General features: G+C 43.8%; 1 protein-coding gene across 2 annotated transcripts in view; it reads left to right on the top strand.

Annotated features, from left to right (window-relative positions):
* The window catches only part of Ca-alpha1T (Ca[2+]-channel protein alpha[[1]] subunit T), a 77,454-nt gene extending 60,240 nt beyond the window's left edge, over window positions 1-17,214 (top strand). For both annotated transcript variants that reach the window (XM_075868922.1, XM_037430370.2), the window contains exons 23-34: window positions 425-609; window positions 1,111-1,237; window positions 2,316-2,441; window positions 4,058-4,147; window positions 4,700-5,044; window positions 6,158-6,267; window positions 7,617-7,747; window positions 9,951-10,100; window positions 10,221-10,342; window positions 12,107-12,355; window positions 13,420-13,522; window positions 16,071-17,214. In XM_075868922.1, coding sequence (XP_075725037.1) covers window positions 425-609; window positions 1,111-1,237; window positions 2,316-2,441; window positions 4,058-4,147; window positions 4,700-5,044; window positions 6,158-6,267; window positions 7,617-7,747; window positions 9,951-10,100; window positions 10,221-10,342; window positions 12,107-12,355; window positions 13,420-13,522; window positions 16,071-16,804 — 2,472 coding nt within the window. In that variant the 3' untranslated portion in view covers window positions 16,805-17,214. The remainder of the gene's footprint in view (window positions 1-424; window positions 610-1,110; window positions 1,238-2,315; window positions 2,442-4,057; window positions 4,148-4,699; window positions 5,045-6,157; window positions 6,268-7,616; window positions 7,748-9,950; window positions 10,101-10,220; window positions 10,343-12,106; window positions 12,356-13,419; window positions 13,523-16,070) is intronic.
* The last annotated feature ends 7,453 nt before the right edge of the window (window positions 17,215-24,667 follow it).

Here is a 24,667-nt window from a genome sequence, read left to right on the forward strand (position 1 = left end):
CTGTCTTGACTGACAGAGCGAGCCCGTAAGTTATCTTTCGAATACCGCAAGTTCACGTAGAAACCCAGCGCAGAGCACGCTAGTTCTTTTGAATACCGCAAGTTTACGCAAAACCTCGGATACTACTTGAGCGTGAGGACCTATCACGTCATCCTTCAAGTTAATCTCGGTGTTCTGGCCAATTAAAGTTATCTTTACTACGAAAAGTCAGGGGGTTACAATTATTTTTTCCAAACATGCGCGCTGTCCACATTTAGCATCTACTATTTAATAACAAGATGTGACAAGTATAGAGACGGCAGCACATCCATTAGCTCTGCTAATCAACCATCTTCGCTTAGCGGAATAGTTTCGAGCTTTCAGTTTATTTCAATATTATGATAAAACGGCCCTCGCTGTGACTTTGAAAACCGCTTTCAATCAGGTGATTGCCAAGGGCCTCTGGTACGGGGACAAGGCGTACTTCAAGAGCGGCTGGAACAAGATGGACGGAGTGCTGGTCACCATCTCCCTCGTCGACTTCCTCCTTACCTTCGTTGCCGACGGAAGCCCCCGCATATTTGGCATCCTTCGCGTCTTTAGGCTGCTCCGATCACTCAGACCCCTCAGGTGAGTCATTGCGAGTGATGGTTATCGTTTCGAGCTTCCGTACGCTATGCTGCCGCAGGCATTCATCACCAGCAGTAGCACACGTCGTGCTAGTTGGTGCTTAAAAAATTATAACAGGCAATCACATCCAGCTATAGCTTGTACAAATCTAGTCCGATCATTGTGATCATTTTTTTTAATCTATTAAACGTGTTAGATTACAGTGATATCTTCAGCTCTGTTCACGGCCGTACGCAGGGCTTTGTCTCAAGAAGTGCAAAGCCCTGATGAATTGTGGTGGCAAGGAGGGGTAGAGCAAGTGTTGGTGTAACTTCGTGGAGGAGGCAGCTGTTCTTTTCCCACACCCCCCTCCTTTGCCGACACCAATGGCCCTATTTGTGCGTCTGCAACAATCTGTTTATGTCCTTTGTTAGCAGCACTGTAGCCCAAACCATCAGGTTTCATGGGCATTATGGAAAACATCTGTGACTGATCCGTGCTACTGATGTTCACACTGTTCAGGGTTATCAATCGTGCACCTGGACTCAAGCTGGTGGTCCAGACCCTCATGTCCTCCCTGAGGCCTATCGGAAACATTGTCCTAATCTGCTGCACTTTCTTCATCATCTTTGGAATCCTTGGAGTCCAGGTGCGTAAGAAACCTTCCAAGTTGACCGCCAGGGGGCTCCGCTATTTCACAAATTAAGTTAGTTGCTGAGCGAAGTTTGGTCGATATTTGAGAAAGTGCGTGTAGTACTATAATACAGTCGTGTTCTGCAGTGAAGCTTTCAGTCTACCTAATGCTATCATCATCGTCATCGTTGTAGTAGTAGTAGTAGTAGTAGTAGTAGTAGTAGTAGTAGTAGTAGTAGTCACACAATTTACGTGAACCAAGGGACTATGAATAAAGAAAACAAAAACAAAACGATGGTTACGACTTTCGGTATGAAAACTACCAAGAATAGTATTAGTACTTTCAACAATTATACTAATTAGAGACTCACATTCGGTGTAATAAATTAAGGCAAATGGAAGCCATTTGCCGTTTCATTAATTACTTTAATTGTATTGAGCCAAGGCAAGGCACGTGGGCATGTAAGGGGGCCACTTAGATAACAAGGAGTGCTCACTTTCTAGGATACCGGCTGCACAAGCGGCAAATCGCGCGACCCAAAGCATTCGCTGAAACACCATTGCTTGAGCCTGCAGGTCCCAAGATCACACTGTGCAAAACCAAACCTAAGCGCGCGTATTTCATATCTAGCTGTGGATTTGCGACACCACGTGATCTACCTAGCCAATCGCATACACCGATGCGCTTACAGCTTCGCTGTCAGTCGTTTACCACGGCGTGTAACTGTTTGAATTTTGGGAAGAAGTGCCGCGGTACAGTCACGTAAAGGAGAGAAGCAACGTTTTACTATGGTGAAGCTTCTTTGCACAGTTTTGCAATGCAGTCCTGCTTTGCAGCCAACCACGCACTGAGGTGAAGTATTTTAGTGTGGTAATGCAATACAGTCTGCGTTATGCAGTGATGCGTACATATGCAGCGTGGCCAAGATGATCTTTTGTGCCGGGCCACAGTACAGTCTGACAGTGCACTCACCACCTCGATGTTTGTGCTAGTACCCATGTATAACCAAAGAACTATTAATAGTGAGCCTTACGGCTAGTGGAACAAAATACATACCTTTGCAGCCATCTGAAGGTACTTTCTTCATTTGCAGCTGTTCAAGGGCTCTTTTTACTTCTGCGAAGGGCCAGACGTGAAAGGCGTGCGCACGAAAGAAGACTGCCTGGAGAGGGGTATGGCGTGGACAAACAGAAAATACAACTTTGATCATCTAGGCCAGGTTTGTTTCAAGGCTCTGCATGGCTCTATTTGTACACTCGCAGCTACCATGCATGCCACCTTCGCCAAATTCATTCTGTCTACATGTCATTCTAGTCAGTATCACTCAATCGCACGTTCCCTTCAATTCTTCTTCTACCTCCGTGAATATGTAAAGTGGCATTTTTTTTGTCTTTATTGTGCATTCCACGCTGAACCATATAAGCATTGTAAAAGTAACGTTAGTGCCAGAAATATTTGTGCCTATTGAATGAAGTTCACTGACTAGACACTAAGATGGGCTCGTAAACCACCTCCGAATATTTTTTTATCATAGCAAGTAAGCATGTGCATCAAGTTTAGAATAACGTCACGATGAACAATGTCAAACGCAGTAGCGCTATAAGCCATGATTGCACCACAATTTCTTATCAGTAATCACAATTTCTGGTCCCCACTGGACCTTCCGGTATCCCCAGCATTTGCCGTGACATCACCACTCATGTCTGGTCATGTGATTCACAAAAAGAGCCTGTCTGTCTGCTCACCGCTCCTTCTTCTCACAAGGGGAGGAGGAGCACTTGGCTAGGAGGTGACGTGAGGCGATGAACGGCACTTAGCGAAGTAAAGAGCGATACGAGTGAGGAATGCTCTTGAATTGTCAAACGCAAATAACTCCACTATTGTACGGCACCGTTTCTAAAAATTCTCGCGGTCGCGTGTTTGTTAAAGACTGTATCACACAACTTCAACACAGTCACTAAATGTCCACCTCTGGGCGGTTCAAAAGTCCTTTAATATAATAAATGACCTGCGTTGTAATCCTGGCAACCTTTAAATTTTTTTTCACAAATTTTCACATGCTTTACGGTTCTTGCTAAAATTTCATAAAAGGTTTACTGATTAGGGACAGGCACAATGGACAAGTGCATGATCTTCACTTTGACAATACATTCCTACCCCTTCTTTTTCTTTTGATCTCTTCATTCCTTTCACACAGAGATTGGTAGCAAACCAGATGCGAGTCTAAATGACCTTTCCTCCCTTGCTTCTACGTCCTGCTCCTTCGTAACAGGCCTAATTTAATCGTTCTGTATCATCCAACAAGAAACAACCTGAGCTCAGATGTCCAGTTACTTGTGGTACTAAAGATCTGTGCAACTATAACGCATATGTCCCTTAACTACAAATGCTAGTTCGCAAAGACAACTAAGGGTTCTGAATTGAGTACGGCACAGGTTGTCTGTGTATGCATGGAACCAACAGTCTATCCCGCAAGTCAGTAAATGAGGCTAAAAGACAATGCTGCCGGCCACAAGGTGAAAGCAATCCACTGATATAAAAAAACATGATAAAAGAAGCTGAGCACTTAATTAGTCTAAAGCATAACAAGTATCGGTTGTATTTACTGTTAATATTTGGGGCCAATTCAGGCTGTACCATCACCTACGAAAAGAAAAGACACCAAGCTTAGAATTTACAAAAAAAAAAAAAACAATCTGTAAAAGGGAGAATCTTTATGTAGGTCAAAGGGGCGATTTCGGTGCATCTCTGCAAAATGTGCAACTGTAGCCTACATGGGAACAAAATGTTTAGTAAATAGTTTTTTTGCTGGAATATGTCATTTCCTTGCTGCAGGCGCTGATGGCCTTGTTTGTCCTGTCCTCAAAAGACGGTTGGGTAAACATCATGTACTCAGGACTGGACGCCGTCGGAGAAGGCATACAGGTGAGTGCATGTGGCATACCGATGTGCAGAGTATAGCATGCTGCTTTGTACAAAAATTACAAGACGTTTCAGTTTTCTATCATGTCGACAAGCAAGCTAGAAACTAAGCAGGGAGATAACGCACGGGAAAGAAGTTACGTCAAGCGTGTGTCATAAGTCCGTGAGCAACTTTTTCTTTCTTTTTCTCAAATGCGCGGCTTACTTTCAGTGTGATCGCAAATGTGCATGCGGGCACATGGCGGCCTCTTGTGGCAGCCACGGTGATTACACTGTTCAAATCAACCAAAGGCCGTAAAATTGGGTACATGGCCGGCTCGTTTTGGTACATGGTGTCGTTTGTAGAAAGACGACGGAGCAAGTTCCAGCTGGCTTGAGGAATTACTTGTAAACTACAGGCCACGTGCTGCACCATAATGTTTAGCTCGCATGTACTCAGAAGCCTCGACTACCAATCGGCAGTGTTTTCTGACGGTGCTCAAAAAGTGTGGTAGAGCCACTTCAAGATATTATCATTGACCTGCTCAAATCACCGCGTTCTATGTGTCTTCGCAGCCCGTCGAGAACTACAACGAGTGGCGGCTGCTGTACTTCATCTCGTTCCTTCTCCTGGTGGCCTTCTTCGTGCTGAACATGTTTGTGGGCGTTGTGGTGGAGAACTTCCACCGTTGCCGTGAAGAGCAAGAGCGCGAGGAGCGGGCCCTGCGCGCCGCAAAGAGGGCTCGCAAGCTGGAGAAGAAGCGGCGTCGCATGCGCGAGACGCCCTACTATGCGGGCTATTCCCGCCCGCGCCTATTCACCCACAATATCGTCACCAGCAAGTACTTTGACCTCGCCATCGCTGCCGTCATTGGACTTAACGTGGTCACCATGGCCATGGAGTTCTACCGCATGCCCCTGGTGAGCATGTGATGCACTATACCACCCGTATCCCCACCTATTCCAGCGCAGCGAGTTGCTAGACAAATTTTTAATAGTGAAGCCATGTAAGCTTGAAGTAAGGTCGTACATAGTGAACAAAAAACTATCATGATTGGCCTCTGCCTTCTAGCACATTGCTCAAATGGTGTGACTCCCAGCGTCCTCTTCTTAATTTTCCCAAGCCCATGCTAATTAAGAATAATTGTTCATTATAGTTTAGTTCATTAAAACATGTCAATTTCATTCATGTCAATGTGGTAGTAATTAAGACTGAGTTAATAACATGCTAATTAATTGTTCCCATCAAGTAGCCACGACATTTCAACAAGCAGTAATATTCTACGCACCACATTACCAATCTTCGCAATACTTAGACAAACCTAGCAATGACTTAGTCGAGCTTACGGTAGTCGACAAAAGCTAGGTCGACCACAAGCTCCACTCTTAGTCCAGCCTTGCCCCATTAGTGCAAGTCGGCCACATTTTCGCTGAAAATTGCAGAGAGGTACCCTTTTGCACTGGGTTTTGTTAACTAACCACTGTTATTTCATGAGACCAGCGACCATTCCCTCTAACAGAAATTCTAGAATTTACAACTCTATTGAAAAGGGGAGACCATGGCATTTATCCAGAAAAATCACTAGGGGACGCACAAACCTTACAGTCTCAATCATTTCGTTTAAATAAATATATTTTTAATTATATAAGAATTAATTCATGCTTTGAAATAAATTATCAAACTATGAGCCCATGCAAGGAGCTGCCATCATAAACGTGTGTTGGCAAATTAAGTTTTCGAGTGCTACTGATAGGATAAGCTCGAGCATTATTTTAGTTAATATATTATGCAATTAAAACCGTGCACCTGAAGTGAAAACCATGTACCTGTTAGTGAAACCTCGTATCACTTGCAACTGGTATGTGTGTGTTTACTACTCTAAGTCACCTATCAAATGTAGAAATACACTCAGTACAAGAAACTGTATAGCTATTCAAGCTCGTGCTTCTGGCCAAGATTCTTGTTCACCACGGCAAGTGATGCTGCAAGTGCAAATTCACATGTATTTTGCTTTCATTTCCCAAACAATGCAGGAATTGGAGTATGCCTTGAAGATCTTCAACTATTTTTTCACCGCCGTTTTCCTACTGGAACTTTCTATGAAAGTGGTTGCACTTGGCATCCCTCGATACCTCGCTGACAAGTGAGTAGATGCTACATTACGTTCCACCAGCTTGTACAGCGGTTTTTGAGTGGCGTTCTGTTTCCTACATACCTTTACACACTTTCGTGTCACTTCCGAGGTCGTTTTTTTTTTTTTGTCACAAGTACCCCTTTTCTGTGGATAATTGTAAGCTTAGCTCTTACACATGCTGATATGTCCAATACGCGAAACAAGTTGGACACATATTGGGTGTGCACCAAGTATCTTCTTGCTTGCCGAGTGTATGCCATGTGTCTGTTTAAATGAACATAGCTGGAGTGCAGTGTATTTCTGTGTGTTCCTAAAGTTTAGTGCTGGATAATTTTCGTAAGTGATGGATATTTTTCGTAAAGAAAAATATTCATCACTTATTAGGCACATGGGATTCGACATACTTTGCCGATAAACAGCACAATAACAGAACAATAAACTGCACAAAAGGTGCAATTTATCACTTGTCTCAAATCACTTGTCTGGTGACTGGTTTAACACTTGTCTCAAAGTGATAAAAGCTCAGGTTTGGCACATTGTCTTGTTTTGAATCATTAATTAGTGACTGACAGCTTTACCATAGCTGATTTTTATAATTGATTTTTTCAGTCAGTGTTTAATAACAGCCCAAAGAACAATGACTTGCAAAATTTCTACTGGAAATTCACTTATGCTCATGCCCAGTTTTTGGAGGCATTTTTTTTATTATTCACAGCATTTTAAACGTAACTTTATTATCGCTCGTTGCCCCTGCAATTTTCTTGCCACTTGACAATTAATGAGGAGGTGGCCAACAGCTCTTGGACCTGTAGACCCACTAATTCAATTAATACTGTACTGCAGTCGAACCCCAGTATATCCTATCTGAAGGAAATCACACAAAGAATTCTATGTATAAGTAATTCAATATACAAAATATCTCACACATCATAAATATATTCAAGGAGTTTTTAAAGCTGCTCCATAGTCCGCAGTGGTTGTGTAGCGGTTACGGCGCTCAGATGCTGACTCGGAGGTCGCAGATTCAATCTCGGCCGGCAGTCACATTTCGTTGGAGGCGAAAGCCGGCCCTTGTACTGTGCGGTGTCAGTGCACATTAAAAAACACCAGCTAGTCAAAATTACAATTACAGGATCCCTCCACAACGGCGTCCCTCATATAATCGCATAATGGTTTTGAGACGTTAAGCCCAGTTGGTACTATTATTTCAACTGTTCTATATGCACAATAATTCTTTATACGCAGGTTCGACGGTATGTTAATGATCAGTAATTCAATGAACCCGATGCCGTCATTGCTGCCTATCATACCAACTCGGTCGATGTTCAACAACCACACACGTTGTCATTGTTCCACAGATGGAACCAACTGGACATTTTGATCGTCATCCTGTCCATCATGGGGATTGTCTTGGAGGAGATGAAGTCGGACCTGATTCCTATAAACCCAACCATAATACGTGTCATGCGTGTACTTCGCATCGCCCGAGGCAAGTTCACACAGTGATGCTTGCAATTTTTTAAAGTCGCACCGTCTAGTTTTTTCTAAAACAGCCACCATCATCACCCTCATCACTGCAATCATCATCACTGCAACTTTATTGTGCTTCGTTTGCAGTTACGCTTTGATCGGCCTGCACAAGTGTAATTATGCGAGCACAAGTAGCCATCGCATTAGAGTGTTGGTCAGGCGCGAGTTGATAACCATATTTCTTGCACGTATGCAAACTAACATGCCCGACCATATTTTTTAACTTCATATTCAAATTTAACCCAAGCTTGCGTTTGGATTAACTTTTTTTAAGCAAACATAATACGACTCCCTCGTGTGATTCGCAGCACGGCATGGAAAACACCAGACAAAGCAGCCAGAGCTAGGATATGACAAAAAAGTGCTGACACGTTGTCTGCCATCATCTGCACATTTGTCTTAACTTCTCCACACAATGCCCTGAATTAATTACACCAAACTATCAAATTTACCTAACTTTGAAGTCTGCTGTAATAGCCATAAGTCAACAAGACTTATGTTTTCAACTGATTACCAGACATCCAGGTTAAATTGTTAGGACTAGTGACATAACCCGAGGAAAACAAAGTAGACAAGCAGGGTGACAGCAGGAGCCGCTAAGTTTCTCTTGTGTCATCTCTCCATCTCATGATCTAAGCATCCATTATGGCGTGCCATGTTCATTTATCTATATCACGTTAAGATGTGGTCAGGGCTACATGTACAACGATTCAGTAGCTTACTGAAAAGGAATTACGTAACTTGATACAGCCGACTAGGGTATCCAATAGAGGAGCCACAGATGACACAGACAAGACTTGTCAGAACTCCATAGGCCCTCAACAACCACTGCCAAGCTACAAGGTGATAAAGGTGGCAGGTTCTATTGCCAAATACTTTACTGGAAAGGAAGTTAAACTCTGGAGCAGAGAACAGTACATTAATTAAAGTGTGGACTAGTGGTAGGCCATACAAGTGAATCACGTCAAGCAGTGTGTCTGAACGGAATGAAAACTGAACGCTAAAAATGACAAAAAACAACTATATTTTTGACCGGCATGAAAATGTAACCAAAACTTTACCTATTATTTCATTGAAGAGTGAAACTGATTTTTTTTTTCTCTATCGTTTCTCGGCTCATTGAAAAACTTGGTAATCCAAAACTATAAATCAATAATGCGAACCTCAGAATGCAGTAATAGCGCATCTTCTAGGCAGGAATTCCTAAATGAAGATGCCGTGAAATTGTGCGAGAAATGAAAACAGGGGCCACCAAAAATGATTACTGTAGTGCAAGTGGACTCTCGTGTGCCTGTCACGCTGGCCAGTGTAAAGAGGGCAGCCTCGGTGCTGGTTTATCTTATCAGAACAGTGGTCTCACATATCAAAGAAACAATCAACGATGCCCTGCTTCTGCGATGATGCTCACTCCCTTGACGCAAAGCATTGAGCTTGCTCGCAGAAATATTCGTTGCCGACTTATAAAAAAACAAATAATAGACTTCAAAGAGTACTCGTTTGCGCTACTTGGTAGCAATCTATTTTTCAGTTACTTCCGCTCCTCTGAAGAGTATGTTTCATCCCTGTCCCACTTTTTTAAGCGGAGTGCAATCGTTAGTTTAACATCGAATCTTGCATACAAATTAAACTGTTATGTATCGTTACAGAACATTCTTTTTTTTTCGTGCTGGAACAGAAACGAAATGGAACTTCTTGGGATGCAACGAAACTAAAACTGAAACAAAAAGCTTTTCGTCCCATCACCTTAATGTCGTGAACAAGGTTTGTCAAAGCTCCAGAGGTGTTCGCCAACTACTGTCATGTTACAAGGTAGTCAACAACGTGCCCCACGACTAATTTATTTAAAAGAAAGTTAAACGCTGTAGCACAGTACGGTATGTAAGACGTAGACTATTCAGCAGACCACACTAGTAAACAGTGGCAAGGACAAGGTTTGTGAGAGCTTCAGGGACCCTCACCAACCACTGCAATGCTAAAGGTTGGTCAAGACATGTCCTGCCCCTGTTTTGTTAAGTGAAAATGAAATTAAACGCTGGAGCAGAATGCAGTATGCTAGGCGTAGACAAGTGGCAGATTAAGCAAGTTAAAGATAGCAGAAAGAAGATACTATCTCGGAGCTTAGCGGAGGCTTTTCACCAACAACTGCCGTTCTCCTCACGCAGTGCTGAAACTATTGAAGATGGCCAAGGGAATCCGTGCTTTGCTGGATACCGTGATGCAAGCGCTTCCGCAGGTCGGAAACCTCGGCCTGCTCTTCTTCCTTCTTTTCTTCATCTTCGCTGCACTTGGCGTCGAGCTCTTTGGCAGGCTCGGTCAGTACTACCAATTTTGTTGTCGTTGTTCCAATCGACGATACTTGACATGCTGCCATAGAGTCTATCTGTATCTGAGCCCACCTATGCTTGGCTCGGCTTGTCTTCTTTTTTTTCCAGAGTGCGACGAAAGCCACCCATGTCAAGGCCTCGGAGAGCATGCACATTTCCACAACTTTGGAATGGCCTTCCTCACCTTGTTCAGAGTCGCTACAGGAGACAACTGGAACGGCATCATGAAGGTATGTCTCAGTGCATGTGTGGTCGCTTCCCGTCGCCTATGCGTGACGAAACTTCCTCATGTTTGGCTCAGAAACTTTACAGAGACCCACAAAAGAAGAGCGTGTCTTTTCGTGCGTCTGTGGTGTTTGTACGCCAAACACAGGAACATGCAGCTCCAACAAACCATGCAGGGGGTTTTTTCCAAAGCATGCAACTCCACTCCCCTCTGAATCAACTTTTTAGTTTCCGGGGGCAACCGAGTGGCGTAAACAGCTTTTGATGCGCGACATGAGGATCCTTGGCCGTTATTATTATTAAAAACTAGCGTGGTCACAACCCTGCTTTTCGAACGAGGATAGGACAGAGGCAACTGAGCAGATTCGGCGCCCCCTTTACATGTCTAGCGAGAAGGAGTGCCCCAACTCCCATGGGCATGCCTGTGGTGTATCAGTGTCGTATGCAGCGACCACAGCAGGATCGTGAACGATGCATTGCCATGAATTTTTTTCTTTAAGTTGCCCTGAAATAAATCTCCAAGTAATCGTCGAGTGGCCAAAGCGACCCTATAGTCTTATGAATCGGCTGCCACATTTTTTTTTAATCAGTCAAGTACGAGCGGAGTTAAGGAGGCTAGTCGTGCTTTCTTCATTCGTCGAGAGAGTGCACTGAAAGCTAAACGGGGAGGGGCTAGAGAAAAGAGCACGAGAATGCATCCCTCCCTTCTTTGTCAGCGTGCGTCTTGACGTTGAGCCCTTTTCTTCTTTCTTTTCTTCGAGTGCACGGCTTACGTTCCCTGTCATCGGAAGAGAGAGAGAATAAAAGGTTTATTTGATTTTTTGCGCGAGAAGATTGGTGAGTGGGATCATTAGTCCTGGATTCCACTGGGACAGGCACACAGGGACGTGGCGGCATCAAGCGGCGGATACGATACCTACGCAGCTCACGATGCTCAAATCAGCTGCAGGCAGCGGACTTTCGGTATTTGGCCCAGTAATTTGTGTATAAGACATCATTTGTAGAGAGAAGAGAGAACAATTACTAGTTGAGTCAGAATTGTAAATTCCAGGCCACGTGCTGCGCTATATTGTTTGGCCCACGTGTCAGGCCCGTAGCCAGAGGAGGTGCTGTAGGGGCCCGAGCTCCCCCCTCCCTTAATTCGGATGCAAATAGGGTGTATTATCACAAATGAATGACTAAAATAGGTGTTTTTCAAAGCCTTCGAACAGTGCACACACCCCCTACCCGAAAAAAATTTGTGGCTACGTGCCTGCCGTGTGTTATAAAGAACCTCAACTATTGATGAGCAGCGTTGTTTTTTTTATCATGCAGAAAAGTGATGCAAGGGCCCTTTAATGGTGGTTGTAAATTAAACGAAGCCGTAAGTTTTACAATGAATGCCAAAGCCATTCTTACAGAATTAATGAAAATGAGTATATATGCTCGTTGATGCACTAACCTAGATTCTCCTATCATAGGCCAGTTGGCCTTTCAAAGCTGGCAATGCCAAGAATTCAGTTGCACAACTTTTAGAGTTAAGATGAGCATCGTAAAGTACAGAAGCACAGGCAAGGATGAACTGAGGAAGCAAAAGTGAGATCCTTCCCATACATGCACTTCTGCAATTCTGTGCTCCGCAATGCTCGTCTTCACTATGAACGTAAACCACCTCGCCTAAATTGCTATTACTCGGCGCGAACTTTGGCGAACAGATGCACTAATTGTCGCATCCCTAAGCAATGGCACGCACCTTAATGTGCAACCTCTGTCTTTCTCCACGTGCGCAGGATACGTTACGCGACGAGTGTGACTCGAGGAGTGACTGCGTCCGCAACTGCTGCGTGTCGGCGGTGATTGCACCACTGTACTTCGTGGTGTTTGTGTTGATGGCACAGTTTGTGCTGGTCAACGTGGTGGTGGCGGTGCTTATGAAGCACCTGGAAGAGTCGCACAAGCAGGCCGACGACGAGCTGGACATGGAAGCTGAACTCCAAGAGGAGATGGAACAGGAGGAGAGGCAACTGCTTGAGGCCAAGGCAAGTGACTAAATAAAGACGAATCGCATCTACCATTAAAGGTAGCTCAAATCCAGCACTAGTGCCATTGTGTAGCGATTAGCAATGCTACATATACTACACTAAATGCATGCCCCACTACTGTGGAATCTGAATAAGTGCGTAGCACGGGCACCCAGCGATTACCGCTGGGTTATTGTTAGTCTACGTTCATGAATTCACTGCTATTACTCAAAAGTAATAATAAAACGTACCCCACGCTCCATGCGTGTGTAGCACTTGATACAACTTTGCTGGACATTCACGTTCACTGGGCAGGATGGCGGGTCAATTTTTGAAGACAATAGTTTTTCTTGGTATACTTGAACGCAGCAATTTTTATCTGTCTGCCAGTCTGTCACCCGATGCAGCCACCTGGCCAAAGTTTAGGCCCTTTCTGAACACCCAGCCATCTTGAACTGGTGGCTGCGTTCATACTTATGAACACAGTCGATCAAAAAGCAAATGTTACGCATACCAGAGGTGCAGAATCAACACATAAGCATTAGGTGGGGTGTTCCTTTACTAGGAAATATATAGCAACGTAATTCTAAAGATCTTAAGTGTTTATTACTTTGCGCTGAAAGTGCAATGCTATGCATGAAAAAGTGCTCTGCCAGCGATATGGTGCTGCCACCTGGCAGCGGCCCTGGGTTCCGCAAAAGCTTGTCTCCCAACGGCACAGCCAGATGGCGTTATTATCTCACGTAACGCCTCCACACAGAGGACTTCGACAGCATTTGCAGTGAAGCACGGAGATTCTGTGCCAATTTTCGCTTTGTTATTATACTTCCTTGCATCTGCTTATTGTTTTACATTCTTGCTTTATTGTTATTTATCTTTCTTATTTTATGTTGACAACCTCGTTCCACAATGCGTTCTTGTCCTTTTATTTCAGTCTTGTTGCATGTTAACTAACGTACTTTACTACCCAGGCATTTATCTTTGGATAAGGCATTTATCTTTGGATAAAGTTTCTTTCTAGCTATATAAATTCAGTTACGTAAAGTGAAGTTTGCTAACGAAATGCTGGGCTTTCGTTTCAGAACAAGCTGGCAATGGAGGCAAAGTTAGAGCTCCACAGGCCCATTGTGAAGATGTCATCATTGCCAGCCAATTTCACATTTTATTTCCAGTGTGATGATGCTGGTAAGTCAGATTTTCGTGGAATGAACAACACATCTGCTACTGGTTTCTTCACAATATTCTTTATATCACCTTTCGAAAGTGCTAACGCTTGTACTGTAACTTTTGAATGCCGTAATTTGTCATGATAAAAAGTAACAGTATTAGTTCATGACATCTTAAGGGACACTAAAGAGCAATAATTATTTGACTGATCGATACATTGTACTCTGAGAACTCTATATGTCGTTGCCACCTTCATTAATTTATTCATGTAAATGCTTCATTTTTAAATCTCGTGCCGAAATCTTTACACGTTAAGTCTCTGGTTTTAGAGTGTACTTAAAATATGTTTCGGGGCCATTGGCTCCACAAAATTTCCTCAATCTTGGTATGCTGAGTCTATGGCCCCTTCAGAGGACACTGTGATTCATTCTTACTGATTAGAAACTCTGTAGCTTTTAGAAGGCGTTCTCAGAATATGTGATGCCACAACGAATGGTGCGGAAACTTCAAGGCGGTGTCACCACCTACATTTTCTTATTATGCATTTTTTTTGCTTACTGAGCATATTCTCGTTGCAGATAAGGTGCTTTTGGTATCGAAAATGAGTGGTTTACTAATATTAGGAAAATCATCTTGCTCTTTTGTGCCCCGACAGTCTTATATGCTTATTTATTATCCTATCTTAATGAGGATAACCGTGCATTTGCATCATTGAATGAAGATTTCAACTCTGCCAATAAGTTTCGAATATTTTATTTAAAGAGGAAAAAAAATAAACAACAAGAAATAAATAACTAACGAAACACCATTATGCTGACTTACATTACAATACAAAAAGACAGTTTTCAAAACTATGTGGTTCTTTCAAAAGTTCTACTCGCTAGGCTAAACCAAACTAGACGTCAAAACAGCTGATTCTTTAACCAACAATCATCCACCAGAAACGAGAAACAAAACTTGGAAGGGATACGTGAGCTTCCAGTAACTGTATAGCTCGTATTTTTTAAGTAATTACAATTCCATCCAAGTTGAGAAAAAAAACTTTCACCTGTACTTCAAGTGCTGCGAAAAAAAAAAAAACGATACCAAGTTTGCTTAAATATGATCACAAAAACTTCCCCAATGCTTCTACTAGTCAGACTAATTTCACATAGTGACAAAGCCAAGAAAATTGCATTTCAAGTTTTAAAAATATTCACCGCCATTTCCAAAAAGTGAGTGATGTTAGATGAGCATGCTCAGAGGTGTATGGGGTGTTTCTTGGCGAGAGCATTTCTGTAGGAATGCTTGTTAACGAGATGGTGCATGATATGTGCGTCGAAGGCAGCGTTGTTGGGCCCGTTCCGTGGCCGGCACTGCACCGTGTTGGCTACGTCGATCGGCACGTTAACCACTTGCCCCTTTATGCCATACTGGCCACGGCCACATGTCAAATGGCTCACGTTCATAAATGGCAGACATGTACCTATCAGGTGTTCTAGCAGGCAAGTGAGGGGGGCTCGGGAGGGTATCGGTACCTGTGCATAACATTTATCGTAGGAACTTGTCATGGGCTGCTGTGCCAACGAAGTGACGAGAACGGAGTGAACGTAGTGGCGAGGAGGCGAGCGCGCCGGCCATCAAAAACCGACGTCTTGGGTGGGGCACGCCATCTAGTGAGCATTGCCGGAATCACCGGAGAAGGAACCAAAGCAGCAATCTTAAGTGGCAACCGGAGAAGAATGCACTGGGCATACTTGTGTACACACCGCCAGCCGCCGCTGGACAAGCCGCGAGCAATAGAAGCTTGCCGACCGAGCTCCTTAAACATTTGTAATTTATTCTATTGAGCCTGTAAGAGAACTAAAAATTATTTTGCTGAAACCTATTTTTCCAGAGCATTATTTGAACAATAAATGCCTCATATTGTGATTTCCAAAAGTCATAGTTTATTTTTTAATATTTCTTTCTATTTTAAGACCCCCGACGTTAATTAGGAAGGGAGAAAAGCACCAGAGACTACTTTATTGAGGTAGGCTCACGTGGTTGTGCACAATTCTGCCACATAGCAGAACCACAAAGTATCAGATCATGCAAACATTCCTGAAGAACAGTACTTGCAGAATCAACCGCATCAAAGTACAAGGACTGACACGCGTCTCTAATTACCACGACTCTAATGTGGTCTTCCAAGACAATGTTGGCTCCGATCTACTCGTTCTAGTCCTAATTATGCCGAGCTGAAGACAGTGGAAACGAAAATATGGGCTTTACTTAGCCCTAAAATGTCCTACCTAAATCCGCGATACACGATAATTTATAGACATATAATGATATACATTATTACATTGAGAATGGCATATTAAGTTCGTTATATCAATGTATAGCTATGACCTAATTACAAACTGAAAGCATTCACTTGTGTAAGCTTTAAAAATCCGGTAAGCAAATTTTCTTACTCGTATTTTTGTTTAAAAGACAGATTTGAAACACTTGCAACCAGTTGTGTGCAATTCAGTTTCATTGTTTAGATACTCATCGACCTGCTAAGCAGAGATTACAGCGTGTTATGTTATCACCATTTCAGGCGGCGAGTCCACGTCATCAACGCTGCCGGTAATCAACATCTGCATTCCAGACCAACCGGACGTCATGTCCAGAGAAAAGAGCTTCTCATCGTCATCATCCTCGGGAGTCGGACCTGAAGACATCGATGTCATCAACGTTGAGCTTGCCTGTGTTGAAACAACGGCTCCTCCACCCGACATCAACCTTCGACGCGCATCACCCGACAACGGATCGACCGACAAAGTGGCCGTAGCAGACTTACGGTCGTGCGCCCTCAAATCTGAAAACCTGCAAATGACCACGTCGACCGACGACAAAGATCCCCGCGAGGAGTCTGTGGAGCGGGAGTCAGGCGACTCTTTCGACTCCGAACAGTCCGGCGAGCCTCCGCAGGCGTCCAGGTTCACTAGCGGCAGCACATCCCCGTCCGACGAAGAGTCGGAAACAACGAGCACATCGACGTCAAAGCTTCGCTACCTGCTCCCGAATTACCCCGAACTGAGCAAGGCTGTCGACCCCGATTCAAGCGAGTCGACATCCTGGACATTTTCGGCCGAGCTTCCGTCGTCGCTGCGAACGACGGTGAGTGCGGACGCGACCGACGATGAAAACGAAGATGCTGACGCCCGAACGCCAACGGCTACAGCGCTCGCTGCCGGCGACACGGCGACTGTGGCGCCCGTTGTTGTCGTCGCCGAGGAGAACAATGGCGACCTTGTTGCAATCCAGCCCGGAAGTGACTCCGCGTCGTGACCGTGGCGTAGTCTCACCTCTTAGAGAACCAGTTGTAATTATATCTCGTGCCGTGTGAAGTACCTGCTGCGCCGTCTGGTCGAGTGGCATAGAGGAACGCCGCAGGCAGCCATGTTTCTGCAGGAAGACACCTTCACAGCACATTTACTGTCCCCAGCACAGTGCTCTCAGAACTCTATTGTTTGTCAACTATGACACTTTCTCTTCTGCGCGGGTGAAAAAAGTGCGGGGCACACCGAGTCGCGCCACAAGCTTGGCTCTGTGCAAAGAAAGAAGGACCTCGAGGGAAAACTCTTGTTAAGCCGAGCTTGTGTTTCCACTACCAACATTCTTTGTTTCCATAGTGTTTTTGCTCCTTCGGAACCGTTTGCTGACCAAGCTACACGCAAGAGTCGTATGAATGAGTCATGCGAGGTGCCTGCCACGTTAGCCTCATTTCAATTGCTATTGTTTGTCTGTTTGTTCGACTGTCATTTATTGTGAGCCGTGGTGACACTGATATTACTGTCCAGCCAATGAGTGGAATTTTTCGTTTTCTACTGAGATCTTTTCTTCTTTCTGTACTGTCGTAGTCACAATTGCAGCTGCGCTAGTTTCATGCCCATGAGTGACTTTTTGTTTGTTTTTTTCGCAGCCACCTCACCCGTGTCAAAATGCATTTGTCCGAAGGCCCAACTGTTCCAGCAGTTTTTCATACAAAGAAATGCCAGAGGCGTGACATTTTCATTCACTCCATCTTTAACTGGCCGACAACTCATTTGCGCAGCATTCGTGCGGGGTAGACAGTTTGCCGGAAACGAAGCTTTTTGTTGTAGCTTATGTCGCACCGGACTTAACCATTTACGTTGTCGACCCTTGCTGCACCACTCAGCTGCACGTCTTAGAAACTGTTCTACAAGCTCGTGCGTGTTTCGTCTGCTCAACTACGAACGCTAAATAACTAGTAGGCCTTCAGTCGACCTTCTTGCGGGCTCGGCAGTCTCTTCTTGCTCCTTAGAACAAAGCCTGAAGAAATATCCTTTGGCATCTTGGTTTCCGACTTTTTCAGTAGAGGAATGACAAAATAGTGAACAGAGATAACACCGTAGAGCGAATAGGAGGAAGAGAAAGCAGGTGTGCTTAGATTTAAAACCCTGCGTGTTGAAGCTGCTTGTATTTTTTCACAACCCGTGTTGTTAAAACCAGCCCACATGTGCCATGCTAAAAGTGAGTCGACTCACTTTTTAAAAAAAAAAAGATGTCTGTTTCTGCCAATATAAGGTAAGGCTAGTAGTCCCGAGAATGGTGCTGACCTTGCCCCATGTCACACTCACCAGCAATCATTTATGTATACAATACATATATATATCATATATATATCTTTATCGTCTTTCAGTTTTCTTTAAAAGTAGCGTGGAATCAACTAGTAACACTTTTGTTTCTAGCAAGACGATGAATTATGTCCATTAATCAAGGGTGTGGAAGCATTAGGCAGTTTTCTAAATGTTGCCATTCGTTTGCCCCAATAGAAAACAGTGCACAACCAAGTGGGTAGTGCGCCTGCAAGTGCGAGTGGTAGAACGTCCCGTGTACAGTAGACAAGAGTGTATCTTGTTTCAAATGTCCCGCTGCCACGTTTGCTTGAAACCCGCTCGGGTCCAGAAAGCTTGGGATCGCTCGGAACCAAGCAAATGAATGTTGAAGAAACAACAACTTTCATTAGCCTGAAGTTTGTTGAGAAGGAGTCGCTGCCTCATTTGATGTGCTTAACAGAATAGCGGCAGCAAGCCACTGATGTCTTTTATGAAAGTTCGACACTTCTGTCGAGTATTGTAGCTCTATTGAGCAGCACAAATCGCAGATAGAAAACCGAAAGGCTCAGCTGACTCTAATGATGTTGTATATGGTTTTAACATGATGTGTAACAGTATCCAGTCGTGCACTCAACAATTGATCGAAAGGCAAACACATCTCTCTGCGAGAAATTTCGCAGTACATTGCCATCCCTTCGAATGGGCAACTCGCCCAAAGCTCAAAGAAAAGTTGGGAACTCCAGCGAAGCTTTGTGATCAAACGTTAAGCTCTCGATCTCGCGATCTTGCAAAAGCCTTGCCAACTTGCACATCTGCAGTTTTTCTTTTTCTTTCTTAAATAGAAATGCCTGGCTTGAGTTTGCAAGTAGGCAATACATTCAGCACAGAAATTTTCTCAAGTCATAGAGTGCTAGCTGGAAGAATATGTTGACCATTTCGTTTAGCCATTTCCAAAATTAACGTTCTGTCATGCTTTTGTCAGCTGTAAAACAAAAACAAAAAATAAGGAGGCAACGGCGTGAGACAATTTCACGGACGACTGTGCCAATACCATTCTTTTCCAGAACAGCAACTTAGTGAGTTTAGAGACGTCAAGATGAAAATTAGCTTTAGAAGGCCAGCCATCGTTGCATCTCCGTGAAACCAAGGTGCCATTATCTGGGTCCCTCAGTTTCTAGACTCTATAGAGCAGCATTTCTTTTTTTCCCCCCAACTTTGAACCCAAGTTCGCAGTCACCACAATATATAAAAAAAAAGAATACACCGCACGCCACATTGCATAATTTTACCTCACACGTACCCGCATGCACTGCAGCTCAGATGTCACACCGACACTTTCGTAATCGTCACCATGTAACCATGCGCGCAGGCAAGTGGACGAGACATCCAACCACCGAGTCAAAAACGAAACTATACGCTAGATCGTCTCATCATGTACATTAAAACACACAGAAGAGCTTTCCCCCGCCTCATCGAAGCAAGAGGTGCAGTGGAGTCTCTAGAAGTTTGATATAAAATGCTGATGACGTTAAGAATTCACGAAGCAAACAAGTCTTCTTTTTTTTCGTTGCTGTAAAACAAAACACTGTGAAATCTCCCCCTTACCCCCTTCCTCTTGAAGAAAGGCTTATAGGTGTCTCGGTAGCGATGACGAAAGAAAAAAAAAAGGGAAGCGCATCTTCTAGTTTCATTCGTGCCATTGTTGTTACAAACGAGCATTTGCCGAAATCCCACAGTGGTGTGTCGGGTGACTCGAAACGCAGAATATTGTATGCAAGCCAAGGCCACAGAGCGAAGTCGCTTTCTAATGCGGGGACGAAAGGAATTCCCAGGAAGGATACCAACACCCTTTTTATATGTGCATGTTTATGGCCGTTGTCACGCCCTACCCAACCTGCCATACCCTGCTGGTTCCCAGCAAAGCACGTGTGCCGTGCACTTTATGCGCTGTCGTCGCTTGCGTGTCGTTACCTTCCTAGATTTGACGCTGCCACCGTCGCCTGCAGCAGCAGGTCGGTGGCGCTGCATTTTCATTACTTTCATCTCGCACCGCAAATCCTGAAATCGCAAACGTGTGCGTTCGGGGTTATCAACCAGGCTTGACCCCTGCAAAGCATTGCGAAAGAAAGCGGTTTTCCTGAACTTCCGACGCAAACGGAGCGCGCACTTCCGCTACCTCACCTTCTTTCCTCATTGAATACATACATATATTTTTTTTTCTTTCTTTCCAAGCATGTGTGCGTAGGCCTGTCCTTCGAAGAGTGCTTAGCGAATGCGTACTGTTTTATGTGGCGTGTTCAGCTTTGGTGCTTTCCGCAGCACTGTTTTGAGTCGCTGGGCGAAAACGCCAAGACAGTTTTGTGCGCTCACGCGATTGTAGCTCGTCTCGACGCCACCCACCTTAAAGCATGCCATAAACCAATCGCTTACAGTCTCCGTCACTCATTGAAATGTGGTGCAGAAGTGCGGTTTTAGCTGCCAGAATGTTATGGCAAGAGAGGCTTTCATCCACGTAGATAGAAGCCTACTAGACCTCAGGAAACATGCAGGGCTTTCCCCCACACAGAGGCCATTTCCACAATATTTCTGCATGAATATATACTTAACGAAATAGTGCAAAGAGCGTTCTCTTTCGCATAATAGACACTGAGCAAGAGACGTAGGTATTAAACACAGATTATATGTCAGCTGCAAAACCAAATTACACCAAGTTATAAAAATTGAAGCTCGAACGAGAACAAAGGCTTGTCAGGACTTCAGCTGTCTACTATTGCGTGGACTTTCAACGTGGAATAGCTCTGTAGCGAAATTTAAAGGCATCCCGCAATCCCAGAAAAATTATGCGTGCTAGTTGTTTTAACTCTTCCGCGTTTGAATTCATGCCTAACAGTGCATTCTTCCAGACCTGAAAGCTAGGGAGCTTCATAAAGACTTACACGGATTGTTACCTAGTTAAAAAGTGTTGCCTGTTGTCGTTCGGCGAAAAATTCTCTCATGCAACTTGTTTTCCGTTGTCGAAACATCGACCCTCGACACAGTCCATGTAAAGATACGCCTTTGGCCAACGTAGCCTCCTCCAATTGTTGGCGCAAATGACACCTCCTAGGGACCACTCCATCCTTGTTGGCACATTTCAGTTGGTGTATTTGGGAGGGCTTAAGGGAGACCACGAGCCTCACCGAACACCAAGTGGCCACCTCTTTTCAGGCTTTCGCTACGTGATACTAGGATTCCCCATGTGCCTCACACTAGACTCACAACTACACATCGTTACCAGCTCTGCCATGTTTTTATGTCACAGCAGTGTTGCATGCGATGTTTTATTTTTTTTTTGTTTTCTTTTAGGCCACTAGCATTTTTACTAATGACTTCATCATGATGCCTAAAGTGTTGAAACCATCTCTGGTCATCTGCTGTCAGATTCAGGGTCAATTCTCGCCATTACAGTTGGGCACATCCCACATTGAAGGCATTGAACTTAAGTAATGTCGACTTCTGTCAATTCAACATTCTTGGAGGCCACATGGTTACGCTTAAAATATATGAATACGGTGCCCTCCGAGGAGTAATTGGGGGCTCCAGCATGCCTGCAGTGTCATTTGTCATAATTATGTAAATGATCGTGTATAACTTGCGAATTTTCTACAAGACACGGCACATAAACAACACTTGCCTTTGGCTGGATCACTGGCACCACCTTGCAGACAAGCCATCCTTCGTACACAGCAACCCTAGTATTGCAGCTGAGCCCATCAATGAACACGGTGATTTCAGTGTTGAACATGAACACATTATTGATTGGGCAATTTTCTTATATTCGCAGAAAATGATGTCAATGATGTCTTAGATTAGGAAACATTGATATAAGCAAAATATACAATAATCCAAGCAGCATATCTTAAATTCACAATAAATTAGGTAAAAAATTAGGTAATTTACATATCAATTGAAAATTTACAAGGCCAAGCAGCATGCCAAATACTGTTCAGATCAGCGGGTACTTCTGAATATGAAGTACATTGCGAAGTAAACCTTTCAGGGTATGCCAATTTCGCCAAACAAAATGACACCTCAGTGCTTTTGATGACAATTTCTTTCTGGACTCCTTGCATTGGCTATACCTTTAACCTATTACTCTTTCGCTCCAAACGAACAGAGTTGAAGCGAAAAAAAAATCTAGATGCCAAGCACAATGCATGAAAGTTCACTTTACAAAGACCTTTTCACACAGCTCATTGCTATGCAACACTGGTGTTTGAAGTGTCACGAGTTGTGCGCGCCAAGCACACATGCCTCATGATGTCTCACGGGTGCTCGAATCGCATTTTGAGTGTTGCAACGCTGTTGTAGCCGAACCTCAACATCTTCGAATGAACTCCTGTTTGAAATCGCTTTGTCGTAGCCCCTCGTTTGTACATAGTGTTCACTGCCTACGTTCCCGAACTGTGATGTTGCTAAAATGTGTGCTGTCTTGCTGGAACTAAAAAGCGCTTGACATTTGTCGCGAGCCATCATTTGTAAATAAGCAACCCCACCTTGCAAGCCCAGCAGCTTAGTAAAACTGGGAAACAGTTGATGGACAGTGTTTGCTTTTCACTCAAATTCCAATGAGTGGTGCTGTTCAAATGGAAAAAAAAAAGAAGACGACTTTTCACGGTTTGTTTCTCAAACAATAGGGTAGTGAACTACCGTAACACCATGCATGTAGGTTAATTCTACTATGAATATTGTTATGACGGGACGTAGCTAGCTCTGCGAAACGCATATTGTGACTGCCTTGTTTGTTGATATCCGTCACTTGGTGTCTAGACAGTGCATTTTAGTTGCGCTACTTGAATGTTGTGACTGTCCAAAGTGTTCAAGTAGTGTGTATGACACTTGCCTTTGTACAACTTGGAGGCTGTAGTTCGACTTCCATCCCCTCGGAGACCCTCCGGAAGCGCGATCCGACTGGCTGGCATGGCAGAGGCAAGAGAGCCCATTCATGACACACCGCAAAAAGCATACAAGCATCGACGTCGAGCCACCTCACCCCGCTTTCAGTAGCCATCTCTCTGCAATACAATAGTTCTGCTGACCAATTGGACAACTCCTCTCCATTAATGCAATGAAATTTTGTAAAGCAGAATAGAACGAAGTTAGACGTAACGGTTCTAGAATTATTTTTGCATAAGTTTTTCGCATGCAGTCATAGCAGCCTTTTCTAACAAGTTAATGTTCACAGGATGATGGATTCACTGAGATAACTTGAAACAAGAAATTTAATTCAGTGGATCCATTGTTTTAAAAAGCCTTCTCTCACAACCCTCATTGTTTTGACATTTTTGACCATTGTTTTGACAAGCCTTCCTCTTTCATGACCCTGATGAACCTGTCATAACATTGCCTCCAGAGGCAACCCTTGACCAAACATTACCCATACCGTTCTGGTGCAGCATGTTGTTGCACAAGTAAGGTCTCTTAGGCGCTTCCATATAAGTGGTACGTACGTAGCATCTGAGATTAACATTTATTAACCCACTGGATGCCAAAACCAGCAAAGTGTAGGGTGCAAAAAAAAGGGCGATGGTGCTGAAGCCACCGATTCAGTGGGCAGAAAGCGCTCTTGGATTGAGAAGTTATTCGTAGATGGCACAACAGCAAACATAGACAGGATGAGCTAGAAATGTCAATAGTACTAGGCAAATTACATACAGTTAATTTTTTTAAAAACCTTGTGAATGTAATTCAACACGAATGCAAATTGAAACAGTGCTATGAGAATTTCCCATGTTAGATCATTCCTGTGAGCCCCATAATATATCCATCATGCCGTTTTGAAGTTCAGTACAAAAATAAAACAAAAGTGAAAGTATGGAGAGAAGAGGGATAAGTATTAGTGAAAGGCACAGTACAGCTTTCCATCTGCCCAAATGTTTCAAACTAGCCCACAGAAAAATGAATCTGACAGCTATGGTTCTGAATTGAAACACGCTTCTTATGGCAAAAAAAAATAATAAATTCTTCGCCACTTCAACAATTTAAGGTTGTAGAAAATTGGATTACACAATAGTGGATGGAAGAATAGTGCATGTAGAAGGCAGAAAAATAAATAAATAATCTAGAGAATGGGAAATGTCATGTGTGGTAGCCAACGGGTCAACAGATCCTACATTTTTTTGTAGGGTGTGGCAATAACCAGTGAAAACACAAAGTTTGCAGGATATGCCAGTGCATGCAAGTCGCCTCTCGTTACATTACTTTTGTAGTGATTCAGCTACCAGCACTGACCTTCGGTTGCCTCCAGGAGTTGGAGATCGGAACACTGATTCCAAAACGTCCATGCAGATTCCAAAATGGTCTGGATTCGGTATGGCTTAGCTGCACAGACTAGCCTTGTGTCACACTGACACGAACCACGCAAAAGCTAGACTTGTAGTTTAAAAACTAAACTGTGTCGAAAGACGACCGCATGATTGTGCAGCAGCTGTTTAACGCCCACATGTACATGCCGACATAATTGAAGTGCTTCAAAGGAACATGAGGCAAGGTGACCAGATTCTTCTCATAAACAAGAAACCCCATACCTCCA

This window comes from Rhipicephalus microplus, chromosome 7, assembly GCF_043290135.1.
Source record: "Rhipicephalus microplus isolate Deutch F79 chromosome 7, USDA_Rmic, whole genome shotgun sequence".
NCBI lineage: Eukaryota > Metazoa > Arthropoda > Arachnida > Ixodida > Ixodidae > Rhipicephalus > Rhipicephalus microplus.